Source organism: Hirundo rustica, chromosome 2 (assembly GCF_015227805.2).
Source record: "Hirundo rustica isolate bHirRus1 chromosome 2, bHirRus1.pri.v3, whole genome shotgun sequence".
In the NCBI taxonomy this organism is placed as follows: domain Eukaryota; kingdom Metazoa; phylum Chordata; class Aves; order Passeriformes; family Hirundinidae; genus Hirundo; species Hirundo rustica.
This window is the reverse complement of record NC_053451.1, coordinates 25,633,380-25,651,480: the sequence shown is the minus strand read 5'-3', so window position 1 is coordinate 25,651,480 and position 18,101 is coordinate 25,633,380. Positions and strand designations below refer to the sequence as shown.

At 47.3% G+C, this 18,101-nt stretch overlaps 1 protein-coding gene across 3 annotated transcripts in view; it reads left to right on the top strand.

Annotated features, from left to right (window-relative positions):
* ARHGAP31 (Rho GTPase activating protein 31) overlaps positions 1–18,101 on the top strand; it is a 79,162-nt gene that overhangs the window by 13,263 nt on the left and 47,798 nt on the right. Inside the window, exon 1 of one of the 3 annotated variants that reach the window (XM_040054715.2) lies at positions 5,117–5,846. The exons of 1 other annotated variant lie outside the window; for it this stretch is intronic. In XM_040054715.2, the coding sequence (XP_039910649.1) occupies positions 5,747–5,846 (100 nt within the window). In that variant the 5' untranslated portion in view covers positions 5,117–5,746. Of the gene's footprint in view, positions 1–5,116; positions 5,847–18,101 lie in introns of those variants that run through there. One more of the 3 variants, XM_040054717.2, reaches the window with a different exon arrangement.

Genomic DNA, 18,101 nt, shown 5'->3' with positions numbered 1-18,101 from the left:
GGGCTGGTAAGACATGAGAAAAAATGGCCTTATGGTTAAGACATTTCTCATGTTCACAGGTATAGATGATTGGGCTTTTTGCTGGACTATAGAGTCACAATGTAGTTTTAAGCAAGATTTTTAATTTCTGTAAGCTTCTTTGGTTAGCTGCTAAGGTGGAAAAAAGCAGGCAAAAACATTTCCTGGTTTGGTGGGAATCCTTTGTCGGTATTTGCAGTGTGGCAGTGTGTTAAAGGAATCACCTCTGTGACATACTACCTTGCTTGTACTCAGCATAAAGTTGCCAGCTGTCTCTTCAAAGTTATTCAAAGATTTACTGGCAAGATGCTCTCAAAAAGGCCTGTGTGACTTTGGAATGCCTCCATCATGGAAGGTTTGTGGTCTTCCTGCCTCACCAAATAGGTCATCCTGCTAGGAGGAGGTTCAGACCATACCTCTGAGATGAAGGAAGGTTTTGCTAGCTGTGTGGCTTGTCTGATAGATTTTTTCCCTCTGAATGTTTGTTTTACAATACCGTCATATATTACTGAGCCATCAATAGAGTTTTGCACAAGGAGACATAAAGCTTTTCTATAGTGGTCTTTATGTTGTTTAAATAAACTGTTTGGGTCCCCAGTCAAGAATTAGAGATCCACTGTGCTAGATGCGGGACAAACACAGAATTAGGTAAATGTCATGGCTGAAACAAGTTTGTGCTCTGGGTAAGGGAATGGAGATATGTTCCTCATCCTGTTTTCTGAATCCAAGACAACTCTGAAAGGACTGTGAACAGTGAGAGCAGGCAATATGGCTAAAAACATAGTTGCATGTTTTGTAGTTGTGCTCTGTATGGTACTCAGTACTGAATATCATGCTATACTGGGATACTTAGAATCATTTAGGCTGGAAAAGACCTTTAAGATCATTTAGTCCAACTGTTAACCCAGCAGTGCCAAGTCCACCACTAAACCTTGTACCCTTGGTTCCACTGTCATGTCATGGGCAGGCAGCCGGCAGCAAGGAGACTCAGTAACACGTGTGAGGTGCCTCCTTCGTTTGTACCAGAGGTGCCGGGTTCTACAAAGCAGCTGGCAAAACAGTTCCACAAGGCAGAGAGACACAGAGAACAAGGTATAGGTCAAGGGGGTGGAAGGCAAAAAAGGAGGTGAGAGCTGAGGAGACAGGGCTTGTGTGGTTGGGAACGGGTAAAATTAGGAACCAAGTGTGGTAGGTGCCCTGTGACAAGGATCAACCTCATAGTCTGTGGTCCAAAATGTACTCAGAGAAACAAAAGACTCCACGCCAGCCTTTGGCTTCACAATACACTCCAACTTTGGCCACAGAGATGGGAGTAGACAGGAAACTGCTCTGGAGAGGGGCAGGAGAGGAAAGAGTATGCTGAGGGGTGGGGAGGGAGGGTGAACTGGCGTGTCAGAGTCTAACAATGAACCGTCTGTGTCAGGAAAACAGACGTACTTGGCAGGGCTATTTTTAGGGGTTCTGATCTCCCCCTCTCTGAGTCCGTCTCCCCCCCTCTTCTGTGCTGAGTGGCGTCTGGCAGATCGGTGGAGATTTAAAGGCCACAGATAGGAAAGAGCTCAAGCACAATGAAGGAAATGCAGCAGGGAGGGGAGAGATGGGTGCCCAGAAATAGCCTGTGAGACGCCTCAGCCACAGCCCCCAGCTTTTAGTGGAAGGGGAAGAAATACTTAGCCCTAATGGCCAGAGCTTGTTCTCCAGGCTCTCGGAGTGCTTCTGGTGTCACCGATACCCTGTCTGTGAGAACTGTAAAGAACTGTAAAGTCATTATCCGCGCTGTGTTCATTCACACACAAGGCTGGCTCGCCACATCTGTTCTCAAGCCGAAGGGCGGGTGAGGCATCGCTGATCAGCAGCGAAGCGGGCTGGGAAGGTGCCCCAACTTCCTGTGTGAACCTCTGGCCCTCGCTGACCGCAGGAGCCTGCAGGCTTTTGTAACTAACTTAAAATCCTGACCTATATTTACAGGTTCAAAGGCAAGGAATTGAAGTCATTGTCAGGGGCCATGGCTTCCAGACTTTGGCTGTGGCACTGTGGAGCCACTGGCCGTTACACTCTGCATATGTTGGCAGAGATGAGGAAGGAATCTGTGTGGAGACATGGATGTTATGAGAACCCCGGTTTGGCTTGGTGTTGCTCCTATTCTGCATTCACTTTTTTCTTTTTCTGTTGTTTTTTTTTTAGGAGGGAGAGAATTTCCCTCTTCTTTTCCAGCTCTTTCAACCATGAATTCTGTTTTGCTTTCCATACTTCTTGCCTGAGAACTTTTCCTTCCAGGTTTGCCTGATCCTGTCTTTGAAAGCTTTTCCAGGAGGGGCACTGGCTTACTCCTTAGCCCTGCTCACTCAAACTAGTTCAGAGACTTGCCCTGCTTCCTGGGTTGCGCAAATCCAGACTTCCTATTTTTTCCTCTCTGGAGAACATCGCCCCTTTCCCTCAGAAAAATCCCTCAGCTCAGCACTGATTTCAGGCTCCGATATGAAGTGCTTTATTTGTAAAGCCTCCCTTGTTTGGCTCCTGCTCACCTTGTCTGACCTCCTTCTCCTCCCTCTTCTCCTCCTCCTCCTCCTCCTTCTTCCTCTTCTCCTCTTGGCCACAGGCTCCCTGGGCAATCCTGTAGCAACCTCCCCTCTGTCCTCTTGCTGAACCTTATCTTGGCAGGGGGAGAGCCACCCCTATAGCCCAGCCTGCCTGACAAGAGCTCTCCTGGAGCTCCTCATGTCTTTTTTCTCTTGCTGTGATGTGTTGACCCAGCAGTGCTGCTGAGCACCCATGCTCTGAGACTGTGAGCCTTGCAGCAGGGCTGTGCAAGGGAGGGGAGGGGGTCCATGCTGCACAGAGCTCTACCCTGCTCCTGGAGCCAGAACTACTTTGCTGGTGACATGAGGAAGCTTTACTCATGCAGGGGATGATTCTGTCTTTTGAATTTATCTATTTATTTACTTTAAAAGGAAGGCATCCTCTTTTGAAGATATCCTGTTTGGATAAACTTGCAAGAGAGCAGTGGAGGAACTGTATCTAAGGTGAGGGAGGGCAATGGAGATGGGGCAGGAGTGTGATGTAGAGGGTCACCAGATGAAAGTACAGGTGGACCCAGACCCTGTTAGTGATGTGACCTCCATCTGATGTAGAGCAGTGGATTAAACATCCTGTTTAGCTCAGAGAGGGAGGGGTCTGCCGAGGGGAGTTCAGGTCTTCGAAGAAGATGGTGTAGTTACTCGCCACATTGAACCTGTTCTCTCACCACTGGTCTGGTGTGGGGGCTCAGCCGTGTGGGAAAGGGCTGGTGAGTTCAGCAGGACATGCCTCCTCCCTGAGGGGGCTAGGACAGGGCTTTATCTTCCTCCAGAAGGCAGCCAGCCACCCAGACAGTGGGAGCATGGCCTGGCAAGACCTCCAGGTCTGAGCGTCCTGTTGTCTGTGCTAGCTGTGTGAAGTGTGGCCCTTGGCAGGCAGGCAGGATGCGCCGTGGCACGCGATGGCTTTGGCGGCACGCCGGCGTGGGGTGGGATCCCGTGCTCTGACTCGACATCAAGGTACTGTGAGAAGCCCAGGATAAATTCAAGGAAGTTCTGAGCATTTCATGAGGACTGAGGGTTCCTGAGACCAACCACTGGTCTGGTGGTGAGAGCTCAGTTTTCCTCCTTAGCCTGCGAGTGGGAGCAGGCAGGGAGGTGACAGGCCAGACATCTCTGTGACACATCCTGCAAATCATTTTCCCCTTAACCCATCAGGCATCAAGCTGTAAAATGAGGATAATTATGATAATTGAAGTGATAAACCGCTCAGTCTGAGTTATAATTGTACAAGGTCCCTCACTAGGTCCCTTGGTGCTTTTCCTTATGTGTGAAATGGTAACATCCAACACTTGTAAAGGAAAAGAAAGTCACCATACCAACAGAACCAGAACTGATTTTGGCACTGCTCAGATCTGAGAGAGGCTTGATTTCTCAGAAAAATTATTCTCAAGTGAATGAGGTGGTGAGTTTGCAGATGGGTTCCTCTGCCCCATGAGAGCGCAGAGCCGAGGCTTGTGAGGGGAGGCAGATTAAGGGTGTCCTTTGCCCTCTTTCCTAGACAGTTTTCCTCCAAACCAAAACTTCTTTCCTTGTCTTTGGCCTGATTTTTGGTAAAAAGCTGCAATATCCTGTTTTTCATTTGTTTGTTCATTTTTTAACCCAGACCCCTGCTGCTACATTTGGCACAGAGTAAGAGGAGTCAGTGAAGGCTTTGGAGAGTTAATTTTGCCTCCCCGGCTATGCTGGTGGGCATACCCAGTCCTGTAAAGCAAGCTGAATTTCTGGGATAAAAAAAAATGTGAAGTGCAAGGGCCCGCACTTATGAGTTGACATAGGCATGTACCAAAAACTGGACCAGAAAAGTGTTTGTGGGATGAAGGAGGTGATGACACAGACAAGGTTCAGGGCCTGAAGGCAGACCTGTGCCATTTCCCTTCTCGTTGTACTGAGTCATTTCGGCTCCTTATCTAAACCCCTTTGCTGGGCAGGGGGACTTTTTTGGGAGCTGACTCAAAAGTATGTGAACTTAGATGCCCGGACAGCATCTGTTTCTGCTTGCTGGGGAGGAGGGAGCTGAAGGTTTCCCTCCTTCCCCCTCTCTTTAATTTCCCACCTCTCTGTCCCCTTCTCGCACTTTAGCAGCTCCAGCCTGCACCTCCGTAGAGGAAGGCAGGTCCTGCAGTGACAGAGTCACTCTGGAGGGCAGGAAGGCACCCTGCAGGACCCGGCGAGCAGAGGCAGAGATTTATTGGAGAGGCTCCTGGTCTCTCTGCCCCTCGCCGGAGCCTGCCCGGCCTCTGCCGAGCTGCGGGCTGGTAGAGCAGGAAGCGCCTGCCCCGCAGTGATTTCCTCGCAGGCAGCCCGCTATCCGCCGCCTGTCACGGCAAACGCTCCCCTCTTCCTTCCCCCGTCCCCATCCCTGTTCCCCAGATCCTCTCCCCGCCTTCCCTCAGCCCCTCGCTCACACACACACGCACTTTACTGCCAAAAACCGTCCTCCGCCCCCCTCCTCAGCTAACTTCCTTTCAGCATTTTTTTGAGCTGGATAATCCCAGGATTTGTAAAACGGGGGAAAGGAGAGAGCGGCTGAGCGGGAGTCAGGACAGGAAGCCGCTTTCTCATTCCTCCAACTGTCCGAAGCAGGAGGAGGGGAAGGGGGGGGAGCCAAAGAGGAGCCTTGTGCAGACTCTTCCCCAGTCCCGTTTCATTAGTCCGTTTGAACTTCCAGTCTCCTCCGAAAGCCAAGAGGAGGACGACCGGACTGGGACGCCTTCTGCTGGAAGTGGCGACAGCGTGACTGACGAAACCCAGAAGGTGGCTGTGGAGGGTCCCGGGATCGCGCTGAGGGAAAAGACGTCCCCCCGCCATCTCCTGGCCCCAACTTTGCCAGCTCTGATGCAGGCACCCATCCACCACCCGCTTGCCTGTGATGAGAACCCTTCTGGGCTCAGGCTATGATCGCTGCTGCTGCGGGCTGTGGAGCCTCCTCTCGCCCTGACCCTCTCCTGCCACAGGAGCAACCCAACATCTGGTGGGGATTAATGTTTACTTCTCTGGCTGGACGCTGTACGGGACCCCCGATGTTGCTCCCTGGGAGCGGGACACGGGCGGTGGTCTGAGGAGAAGAGCAAGAATTTTGTCGCCCAGCGTGAGGCCGGGGGGAGGGGGGCAAGGCAGGAGGGGGGTGAACCTCTTTTGGGACTAACCTCATGAAGAACAAGGGAGCCAAACAGAAACTCAAGAGGAAGGGAGCCGCGAGCGCGTTCGGCTGCGACCTGACGGAGTATCTGGAGAGCTCTGGGCAGGATGGTAAATGCTTCTTTATTCTCACTCTGGCTGCAGAAAAGCCGAGCGCGTGTCCCCCTGTTCTTGCTGGTAGGACTGCAAGCCAGAGCTTTCCAAAAGCTCGGGGTTAGACAAGCTGGAGCTGATTGATCCCCGGGAAGTGGAGTCACTGCCCCATTACTCACGATGAATGAACGATCGGGAGATTGCCTTGGCGATGCGTCTGCATGACCCTTGCATGAGTAGTGCTGCGTGTGTGGAAAGGACTTGGCTGGGGTTCTCGGGCTGCCTATGTGTGTACAAAGACAGCCCGACAGCGGTTGTGATGCCCTCTCCCATCCGGCTGGCTGTGGAAGGGAGTAGCAGGCTTTTTAGGGAGTCGGGTTTGGAAATCTGAACTGTGCTTCAGTGTTCCCTCCTCCAGGATTTCAAAATCCAACTTAGGTTCATGAGGCTAGAATTTTGGAGGACTCGAGGGAGGAACTGGACTCCCGTACAGTTCCCGTGTTGTCCTTGGACTGCTGGATGGAGACAGGACAAACTGGGTTATGGGGTGGAGTACGGTGTGTGGTGTAGGAGGCATCTGAGCTAACATGTTCACCACCCTGTCTGTTGGATTTCACTCCTTCTCCCCTTGACCTTCATGGTCCCAGCTGTTGAATGAGAACACAGTAGCTCAGACAAGAGGTAACTCCAATAAGAGGGTCCTGAGTTTGAGATGGTCAGTCCTTGATGAGGGAAGGAACAGAATGTTTTTTCTTAAAGTGGGTTGGATGACAAGAGAAGCGGTTGTGAGTTTGGCCGGCAGAAGGACCTGCAATTTAGCAAGAGGGAAAATTAAATACAAGCCTGTTACCATCCCTGATGTTAGCATTAGGGTCCAGGTTTTACATTGTGTTCCAGTTTGAATTAACCAATTTTACCAGTGTCAGGTTATTTCGAGGCAAAAAAAAAAAAAAAAAGAAAAAAAGAAAGAAAAGAAAAACTACAAAAAAAATTCCAGCAGCAATGTCAGCTTCATGCAGGGGGAGAGCTGTACAATCAGGTCTTTCATTTGCTGATGAGCATGGCTGATGAACTGCAGTGTGGAACTGCACTGGCAGAGGGATGGACTACATAACAGGAGTGTTTTCCATTGCCCAGTGAAGAGGGCAGTAAATGTATCACTAAGATAAAATGTTATATGTGTGCATTTATTTAGGTATGGGGGAAAACCAGCCATTCAATTGCATTGTGGGTTGTCTGTGACAGGTACTGTATCTTTTAACTTATATAGCTGTTAACAGCAACTGAATTGAAATATCAAAAAAATAACAGACTTAATGAGCTGATGTCCCTTTGCCTGTGTGAGGTGCAGACAGATAAATTCCATCCAGTGCTACCATGAACCTCTGTGCTGGAGGAACTATTTACAGCTGTTTACAGGAGCACTGGAAAACAACACAGGGGAGGCGGGCACAGGCTGTATATTCATGGGAAGCAGCAAGGGGAATTTTAAAGACAAAAACATAGTGGTCGCAGTTGAAATTGGGCCAGAGGAGCAAAATCTATTACCTAAAATCCCATAGTTGTTTGTTTGTTTGTTTTGTTTGTTTTGTTTTTTGTTTTTTGTTTTTTGTTTTTTCATAGTCTTTGGGAACAAGAAGGAAGGACATTTTCTCAAATCTCATTTGTGGCATGGTTCACAGTTCCAGTGTACTTATCTCTCTATGCTGAGGAGCAGTGGGGGTGAATAAGAAGTTCCTTCCCTTTGTGGAGAACTGCTGTTTGTTCAGTAGCACATACCAATGCCCAGTGCTGTGGGATCCAGAAATGAAAGACTCATTTGTTATAAGTTTATTGGCAGAGGGAGAAAGTCAGATTGGAAGTTCCAATTCATCAGGACAAGGGGAAAAGAAATTTAAGTATTAGAGATATTAATTTTGTGGGTAGTAGGACTCTCAGGATGAATAGGAAGTGAGGTCTTGGGGAAGAAGAATGGTGAAATGATGTCTTGGGGAAAAAAATGAAGGTTGAGATGTAACCAGGACATCACAAACTTGCAACCAAATTAGAAGAGCATTTAGGATATGAGAGGTGGTTGATTTGGGGAAAGTTGAATTGTCTTGCTAAGAATTATTTTCAGTGAGAAGTCAGTGCTCCTGTAATCAGCAAGTTTTATAGAGACATAAAGCCGTAGCTTTCTCTCTGCTTTACATGGTGCTGTGTGTTTAACTGGTGGCATGCAGGATCAGGTTGTTCCCTGCTAGGAAGCAACAAAGTCCTAGGACTCTTCCTGGTATCTGCGAGTGAGGAGGAGCAGGAGAGCACTTTGGCTGCTGTCCAGCAAACGTTTTATTGTGGACCTTTCCGAAAGCAGGTTTTAAAGTGCACCCAGAAGGGTTAACTGGGAAAGAAGATGCTGTGGGCCCGGCAGGGCAGGACGTGAGTCATACTGGTTGTGCTTTCCGTGCTCAGGTTTGCTTTACACCATCCTGCAGTGCCGTTGTGTGTGATGGGAGCTGCATAGGCAAGGGGAGGCTGAGACCTGCTCTGCTGGTGCTGGCCAAGGGAGCACGGGGCATGGCCAAGGCTACTGAAGACGATTCAGTTTGGAATTTTCCCCTCTGGTTTAGTACGTGAGCTTTGCAGTTAGGGGGTGCTGCGCTACTTGTGCGATGCTTTGTGGAGGAGAGGCACAACTTGAGTCCCTACATGCTTGTGGTTGTTGACGAGCAGCTTGTGCTTTCTGCAAGGACCTTAGTCCCTGTGTTGTTGCCAAATTCCAGTGGAGAGAATTATATTCTGCTAAAGGTATCAGCATTTCCTCTCTTCCCATTTAACTCTTTAATAACTTGCTGTGGTTCACTTCAGAGACAGCCAAAGATCCCACTGTCTCCCTTACCAGATCCATGTACCTAAGGCTCTGTTAGAAAGAACTTTATGATGATAAAATAAAAGCTGCAGCAGAACTAAAAAGTATTTAAAAACGATCAAATAAGAAGACTTTAGCAGGTACAGTGAAGCAGCTCAGGAGCCAAAAATGTGATACAAAGCCTTTAGCCCTAAGTTGCTTCTTCAGATCTGACACAGGTCAGTGATGATGGGCAGATGTGGATGTCTGGTGGCTGGTTAGAAACTCAGATGTGTTGAATTTACTGTGTTCAAGTCAGTTCCTGTCAGTACCACATTTGACCTTACTTGGCCTTTTCCTGCTGGCAATCTCCACACAGACACTGGTCACACTCCTTATGGGGGCAGATTGCTATCAGTGCACACAAGCATTTGAAATCATGACTCAGGCCACAAAAACCACGACATAAAATCAATGCTGGGTTCTTTGTCCACTTGCTGTTTCCTAAAACTTCAGTGTGCATCTGGGTTATGTTTTTAAGTCTTTCTTTCATAAGTGGGCTAGAAACTTGGGGTAAAAGAAACTTCTCTTCCTCCTCACCATAATTATCAAACAATGGCTTAAATGGCAGCCTGTATGAGGACAAGCTCACATCAGACATGAAAGAATGATGTCTGGCAATACCACTGAGGAAAAGTTGTCTAATTTTACTTAGTTCCTCCTGTGCCACTTCCAGCACTGAATCCACACTTGAAGGAAAGTGATCTTTTGGAATATAAATGCTTAACTAGAAAGCAGTGTCCATGGCCCAGACTTTGGACATGGATAGGCATCCACACAGAAGGAAGTGACTACTAATGCCCTCTACTAAAACATTTTACTGCGCCAAACTTTATTGAAATGTATGAGTGCAACAGGCCTAACAGATAATAGTTTTTCAGGATTAACATTAGAGTCATGTTTTGGCCTCTTAATAACCAGCTTGGTTTCCAGAGAAGAAAAATGCATTCTGCCTCTGCTGAAGTCAGTGGGAGCTGCACATCAGGCTCTCAGTTCCTGTAATAACAACAGTATAATTTTCTGGTGACGAATGGGCCAGCAGAGAAGACAAGACACAAGTTAGTGCATCGTCTTTAGCTGAGGCAGGACACTCTGAACTGCTTAAGAAAACAGTCACAAAGAACAGTCTTGCTTCTGGTTATATCACAGAGGTGTTTAAGAGGAGGCTGTTTTATGAGTCAAAGCTGTTAAAGTAAGAAGAACTAAATCAAAAGGGAGTTTAATATTCCTAGTGCTTCTAGCTTTGGGAGGTTCAAACTGGTATTTCAGGTGCACAGCCAGGTACAACTTCCACTTTTTTTAGAATGGAGATGCACACAGCATCTACAAGAACTGGATTTTGATGGTAAATGATAATCCAGTCTTTTGCATATGAACTGCTACCGATCCAGACCTACCCTTGCTCGATATGCTCAGAGCCAGGTAGGACTTGGAAAAAGGCTGAATTGTTTCCTTTGGGTTTTTTGGTATGCTGGTATCTAGATGTTGGGTGCTATCAGGTCTGCATAAAGCCAATCTCAGACTTGATGCCTTGTAGTTGTGGTGCAGGTCAGCTTTGTGTGTCTGAGATTCCCCTATTTTCTGGAGAGTTAATTCTGCTGTTGCTGTACCCCTCTGTGGTTTCTTCCACATCTGTTTCCTGCCTTATGTTGTCTGGTTGGGTTGCAATGAGCTCAGCTTTTCCCTTCAACCCCCTCCCACACTCCCCACAGCTCCCTCAGTGGCTCTCATCCTGAGCCTGTAGCACCCAAAACACTTTCTATCTCTTCATCTAATGCAGCTTACTGGCCTTGTTTGTTACTTGCTTTAGAAAGAGGGCTGCTTTGCTGGAGAAGGTTTGAAGCCACCAACTCCCTTGTTCTCCCCACCTGAGGCTCTTTCTTGCCATGGCAGAGAGGGCAAAGCCTGCCAGCAGCACTCACTGAGGCAGGGGAGGGAGGAGAAGCTGTTGCCTTCAAATGTAGACAAGGAGACGTGAGGAAACCCCTACAAGTCCCTTGATTGTAGTATGGGAAAGGAGACCACAACATGGCTGGCCCATATGACACTCTCCTGTGCTGTCTGGCTGTGCAGTGGCTGCTTCTGCCTTGTCACAACTGTATTTGAATGAAAGAATAAGGAAAGTGTTCGTTTTGCATTGGTGGTCTCAAAAACGTGGTAGCTCTGGCCAGCCCTGGCTCCACAAGCTGGTTCTTAAATACGTGTGAGAGCTGCAGTAGGCAAAGACTTTGCTGTAGCGTAGGCAAGTAGTTCTGAGGTAAAGCAGTAACAATAATTCAGCAGTAATGAGCTGGGTACAAAAGGAAGGTGGGCTTGGATACTGCTTGCTTGTTTTGGTACAGCCCCTTAAGCACACTGTCCTCTGCATGATTTTGTCATTGTACATTTCACTGTGAAGCTGCTTTGTCCATACCTGGCACTCAGGAAAAAAAATCTTGCTTCAAGAAGAGACTCCCTTTGGAGCCAGTCATTAAACCTGCCACACAGATGTGGAAGAGCTTTTCTGGGCCCTGTGGCTTTCTTTCCTCACCCTTGCATGCCTTTTGGGATAGGAGCATGCCGGGATTAGCAGGAGGGCGCATGCAAGTCCATAGCACAAGTAAGTGTGTGCCACATAAGGCTGCATTTGTGTTCACTTAGGACATTTTTTTAAGCTGCCTTTCCTATACTGATGTTTCAAAGTGAAGGCATGCCCATACTTTTGGATTGGTGCTTTTGGTTGGTGAAGCATGCAAGAAGTCCTGAGAAAACTGCTGAAGAGTCATTAAAGGCAAAGTGGAGAAAAAAGACAAAGCTCTTTTTTTTTTTTTTTAAGTCCGCTTGGAAAAATGAAAATGCCACACACTCATTTAATCTGCTGCAGAAGAATGAAGAGCTGCTCAAAATCCCACTCTTAAAATTAGAAACTGTGGCACTGGGGATTTCTGTCTCAAGAACTGATCAAGCTGAAAAGAAACCTTTTTGTGGAGCCAAATTGCCTTCAATCTAGATCTTTTTCCTGACCTACCTTACTCTGTGGCTATGCAAACACTTGTCTCCTTTCAAGGAAGGAAGCAGCAGGAGCTGGGAGGAGAACAGGGCAAGAATGGTCTCCTGGGCTAGCTCAGAAATGCTTTAGTCCTCTTTTTTGTGTGTGTGATGTGCTGCTGGGGTCAGATCTACATTTTCACACTGCTGATATGCTGGGAAGCCACACGGCCTGCACTCTGTGGGGTCTATTCCTGGTCTATTCTAGTCACGCAGGCTATGTGGACATTTCAGACTGCATCCCCTCATCCTTGTGGCAAGAGCAAAAGGGACAATTGAATCCTGAAATTTTGGGGGAAAAGAATTGGGATTGTGTTACTGTACAGTGCAGGAGGACTGTGGCAGCAGAGCCTGAGAGCTGAGTACGTGTATTGGCAGGTGGAGGAGCTAGGCTGGGCTTTGAGGGGGAGACAGCTCCTTGACCTTTCAGTGTCTGCCAAAGCATGTCCGGTGGACAAGAGATGAGAGGCTTTGCTGCCAAAATGGATACTGTGGAGGAAATTATTAATAATGTAAATTCTTGCATTTTCTTCACCCTCTCTCACAAGTGGAGCATCACATTTTGAGTCCCAGATACTAGCTTCTATGGCAACAAGTGAGAGCAAAAAGACACTGGGAACAACGGGAACAGAAGCCATCTGTTTGCTTCTGTTACTTTGCTGTGCCTTCTTGTTTTGGATGATGTTTGTGTTACTTCCTCAATCTGTTTCTGGTTCCTGGGACCTGGATTTTTGTGTCTCTGTGGCACAGTGTTACTGTTGTTTAACATTCATGTTGCAAGCTCAGCTCCTTGTTCTGTATTGACTTTCCACTGCTAGCACTGTGTGATTAGCAGAGAACTCTTGCATGTTGCCTCCTGCTTTACATTTCCCTTACTGAGCCCTGCAGGAGGCAGATGTGTGGTTTGCATGTCTGAGCCCCACTTTGATCCTGCCTTCTCCCCCACCCCCTGCAAACAGCATGAATCACATCTTTCCTGCAGATTTTAGATTAGGACACATATTTTGATTTAGCTAATGTTTTCTCTTAGTTGGCAGCAGCTGATTTCATCTGAACTTGGAAACCAAGGAGTAGGGACTTCGCTGCTTGTGGTATCACAGCTCTCAAAGTTTCAGGGAAACAGCTGTAGTGGATGAAACATGGGCAGTGCACGGGGTGGATGTACCACACAGACCTGATGAACAAGTCAACCCCCATTGGTCTGAGGTGCTTGGGTCCCAGGCTTTGGTGTAGGCCTGGTTCTAGTTTGGAGTGCTCAGAAAGCATGCATCTGCAACTCGGGCTTTGCATATATGACACAGCTCTACAGCAGCAATGTTTGCTGGCAGTCGGGGTTGTGCCAAAAATTTATGTTCCAGTGTTTCTCCTTTAATGGTAATAAGGGAAATGAAAACAGCCTGTCAGTAATGGTATAACCAGCCCTGCTCTGAAAGGCCAGGGTTGGGGTGGCTGTCAGATTGACTGCCCACATCACGGCTTGGACTGGATCTCTCTCTGAAGGGTGGTTAAAGGATGGAGAGCTACCAGCATCTGCCTCCAGTCCAGCACCACCAACAGGGTGCCAGGTACACTTAGAGCTCTGACATGGAAACCTACAGATACCTTATTGCAATGGAAAGGCTGCTAAATGGCTGTCCTGCTGGTTATTTCAAGGGCAGCTAGTGTTCCTAGCTCCTTTCCATACATTCCCAGAGCCTCAAGCCTCAGCTGTCCTTTGCTCGCATGCCAGAGCCTTCAGTTTCTCTGCTGATAACTTCAGTTAATGTGTTTTGCATTGTCAACAAAAAAACCCCAAAAACTAAAACCAAACCAACTAAAAAAACCCAAACCAAAACAAGAAAACATTCTGCAGTATGTTTACAATGGACACAGATAGAGAACAGTGTAACATAAATTGAATTTAGTGTTAAATGAAATTACGTTGTGCAACTGTGCTGACTGTATTATTAACTTTCATACGTAATTCAATAATGTAGACTCTGTTTTCTACATTCATCTGAAACCACAAGCAGACTTTCTGATCCTCTGCACCAGTGTGATTGCAGATATCAGAGTACTTAACCATGGACCTAAGACCCACCTTTCTGTCAGATGCTGGGGCCTTTGCATATAATGAAGCTATAGACACCAGTACTAACCTTCACCCTCACTCACGTGCCAGATCACTGCTACCCCTGTGTGTGAAAGCGACGAGTTCAGTCCCTAACACTACAAGTCTTTTGGCATGTAAGTGCACAGGGAAGTGCCAGTGCTCTTCTGTTTCACCCCCCTGCCTTGAACACCACCGTGCAGCTGGATTAGATTCCCCATTTCCACCCAAGTGAGGGCCCTTTTGCTTTTAACAGTGCACCAAAAGGGGCAGAGCAGAACTCATGCTTTTTGCAGTTGCCTCCAGTTCTTCCACCTCAGTTGCTTTGTTCCCATTTGGGAGCAGTCACCTGGCCTAGGCTCAAACCAGCTTTCTTCTCTGTCCTGTCACTAGCTGATGATGTGTGTGACAGACTCAGTTCCAGGCAATGTCAGGATGGCTGGATGGCTGCCTCAAATGGGTTGATGCCCATATAGGTGGAGTTACCTTAACTGCAGTAGAAAATGTTGCAGAATCACAGAATTACTGAGATGATCAGGGACTTCTTGAGATTAACTAGACCAAACCCTATGCTTAAGCAGGGTCAGCTTGAGTCAGTTGCCCAGGATGGTGTCCAGTTGAATTTTTAATATCTCCACAGATGAAGATTCCACAAACTCTGTGAGCAAGCTGATCCAGCCTCATACTACCATTAAAGTAAAGAAGTATTGTGTTCAGATGGAGTCATATGGTTTTTAATTTATGTATCTTGTATTGTCAGTATGCACAGCTGAGACCAGACTGGCTCCTTTTTCTTTATTCCCTTTCAGCAGGCCTTCATTCACAGTGATAGATCCTTCCTGATCCTTCTCTTATACAGGCTGAACAATGCTGGCCTCTCCTCATATCAGACATGCTCCAGTGCCTAAATCATCTCAGTGGCCCTGAGCTTGAGTTTGCTCCAGAAGTCCTTTTTGTACTGTGGAGCCCAGAGCTGGACACAGGACTCCAGCTGTGGGCTCAGCAGTGCTGAGCAGAGGGGAAGGATCACCTGCCTCTAGCTGCTGGCAACTCACCTCCTAACTCTTCTGATGTTCTTAGTAATCTATACAGTTACTAGCAGAGATTTTCCTCGGTATTCCAGTTTTTGCTGGCAACTCAGTCAATAACTAACATGCAATCAGGAGGTTGTAAAGGATCCTTTCTGGCTTTCTTAATGCTCTTTCTGCCCTGGTTAATGCTCAAAAGGAATTGTCTTTTCATAAAGAGCCCCAGTTCTTTAATGGTTACTGAAGTTTTGCTGCTGGTCGGCCCCGATTAATTTATATAATACACTGCTGTGCTGCATCTTCTGAAAGCCATGAAGAGCTTTGGCTTAGTAGAAAGTCTACAGAAAATGCTTTGGGGCAGCACACCTTACTCAGGTGGTGTTTGTAAGATCTCCCCCTCTCCTCCCTCAAAGCCACGGTGCACAGAACCAGGGCACTGTGGCCAAGCTCCTATCTGCCAAAGCATGCCCAGCAGACTGGAGAGTGAGAAGCTTTGCTGCCAAAATGGTTACCCTGAGGGAAATTATTAATAATGCAAATCTTTTTCTCCGCCCACTCTCACAAGCGGAGCATCACATTTCCAGTCCCAGATACCAGCCTCTATGGCAACAAGGGAGAGAAGGAAGACACTGGGAACAAGGGGAGCAGAAGCCGTGTTACATCTCCAGCACGGGGATTGAGCAAGGGGAGGGGAAACTCACATCCCTTTGCAGGATTCTCAGCTGTGTCTGCTGCTCTTAGAAGTATGCCCTGAGCAGCTGACTTGGGTTCGTAGCAATTTATCTCCAGCTCCTCACTGCCCTCTTCTACACTCAGGGCTCAGCTAACTAAATGCCTTTGGAAATGCTATTATCTCCTGTGCTCTCTGGGGCGAGGAGCAGCGTGGAGATTTATCATCTGGAACAGGAGGCTTTGTTTAGTTCTATAAAGCACAGAAGAGTTAAAGAAAGAGCAAAAAATAAAGGCCAAACCAAATGCAAAACTCATTCTAAATCTCATGCCTTTTTTTTTTTCTCTCTCCAGTCTGGGAATGTGCATGTATTTTGTTTCATAATGTCATTGGATACTGTTACATGAGGAAATGGTTAGAGGAGATACACCTCCATCTCTAGAATAGGGGTTGAATACCCAAATGGCCAGGAGACATTCATGGTGTAACTAAGTTGTGTAATTTATTTCCTGAAGAGCATCAGACCAGGTCAGCTTCTCCAATACAAACTTCATTTAAAAGATGCCACTGCTGGTTTTCACTAAAGCAGCATCGATACTGCCTTTATACCTGAAAGATGCTGAAGCTGCTCACAAACTTTCTGTACACGTAGGATGCAAGGCTGAGAATCCAGGCTGGATCTGTGCCTGTCTATATTCACTGGCTCATCCAAAAATGCTGATTTAGCAGACAGAACACTGGGAGGGTGTGTGTGTGTGTGTGTGTTTATTTGCAGCTGAATATTTCAGTGAGGATATTTTTGATCCATTGGCATTCTGCATTTACCATCTCAGCAGTGAATGTGACTGTCAGTCCTGTTGCACGCAGGCAGCTTGGCAGCACAACAGAGCCATCCAGCATGTGGAAAACCCTTTGCTCCACACGCAACTTGTGCTGTTTTTTCTGTTCCTCTCCCACTGTGGTGCTGCTGCTAGTGGTGGCAGTCACACCTCAGGAGGTTCAGAGGTGTTATCAGGCAGGGTGAGCTTCCTTCTTGAGCCCTTGCATCTGTGCTCCGATTTGTGTGAATAAGCTGTCAGTGGGACTGAACTGTTTACTTTCTTTGTGCAAAATCAGAGAGGGAAACAGCTTCACCATTTTGCTCTTTCTGTTTTTATCTTCTCCATGTGCTCCACTTGGTATTCCTTTTTCCTTACCCTTGTTCTGGTCAGGTAATTTCAGATACATGAGAGGCTAAATGAGAACAAACTCCCTTGTGAGATTTATTGCATCTTCTGCTTCTAATCAAGCCAGAAAAATAGAGCAACAGACTTCCTTCTGTTATCCTGTTCTCTCCATTCCAGTCCTGACTGGAAACCAGAAGTACAACAAGGAGGAATGCAGAAAAAAAAAAAAAAAAGTTAAAACAAATGTCCTGGAATCTCTAAGAAGAGCGTGGGGTTTGGCCTGAGGTGATGGCCCAGGGGTGCAGAGGGGGCGTGGAGGATTCTCCCTTCTCTCAAATGTTTTCTATTCCCTCTACTTAGTTGGTGTTTTGTGGTTTTTTTTGTTTGGTGGTGGGTTTTTTTTTGGTTTTTGTTTTTTTTGGGTTTTTTTTTTTTGGTGTGTTTTTTTTTACCTCCCCCTGTGCTCCCCATCCCGTCTCTCTCCATTTCGATAACTTTATAGCTAGGTTGGCAGTATGCACATGTTGCCAAAGTCAATACATCAAGCTCTGTGCCCAAGGCAGGCTTCAGAGCAGTAAATGAGAGGAGCTGGTTTTGATCCATTGAGTCCATCATTCTTCCCTCCTGGCTCGAGAGTGACTTTCATACTGCTGCCTAAAGTTCGCTGTGTAAAGCCACAAACAGGGGCTGAGCTGGGAAATTCAGTTCTGTATCCCAGTAACTTCAATTTGGGGTCACTCTCCAGACTTGCCAGAAACTAGATAAGGAATGGAATCCCCTGCAGCCCTGTCTGTAGATCAGGTGGCTGTAGGTCACCCAGTGCCTGCTGTCCTCTTCGGGGTGGCAGGCAGAACGTGGTAGAGGCAGCCCTCCATCACTGCTCACAAACCTGCTTGAGGCAGGGAGGAACCGATGTGACAAACACAAAGGAGGGCTAGGAGTCCCAATTACTCCTAATTTCTATCCTGCTAAAATACCCATCTGTCACTCTGCTGCAATAATGAGATTTGAGAAGATTAACTGGATGCTACTGAGGCCCCTCAGCGTGGCAGCTCAGTAAGTGTGCCGCTGTTCAGCTTTAAGCCACGCTTGCAGCAACTACACCCCAAGCAGGTTTATGTCTGTTTAGCGCTTGCATGGGAGTGGCCCAAAAAAATCTGCTACAGGAATGGGGTGGGTGATTCAGAGGATGGCAAGCGTAGTACCAGCTCAGTCAAGTTGCTTTCTTGGCATCATTTGGGGAAATGTTGCCATTTGGGCACATGGTGAAGCAAGGACTCCAATATTTAAAAAAGATCTCTGGATGATCTTTTTCTTTCCTAGAGGATAGGCTCTCTTTTACACATGCACGTGCTGTGCTGCGTCTCTTCCTTTGCAGAAGCAATTTCTGCTGGAGCTAGGATTTG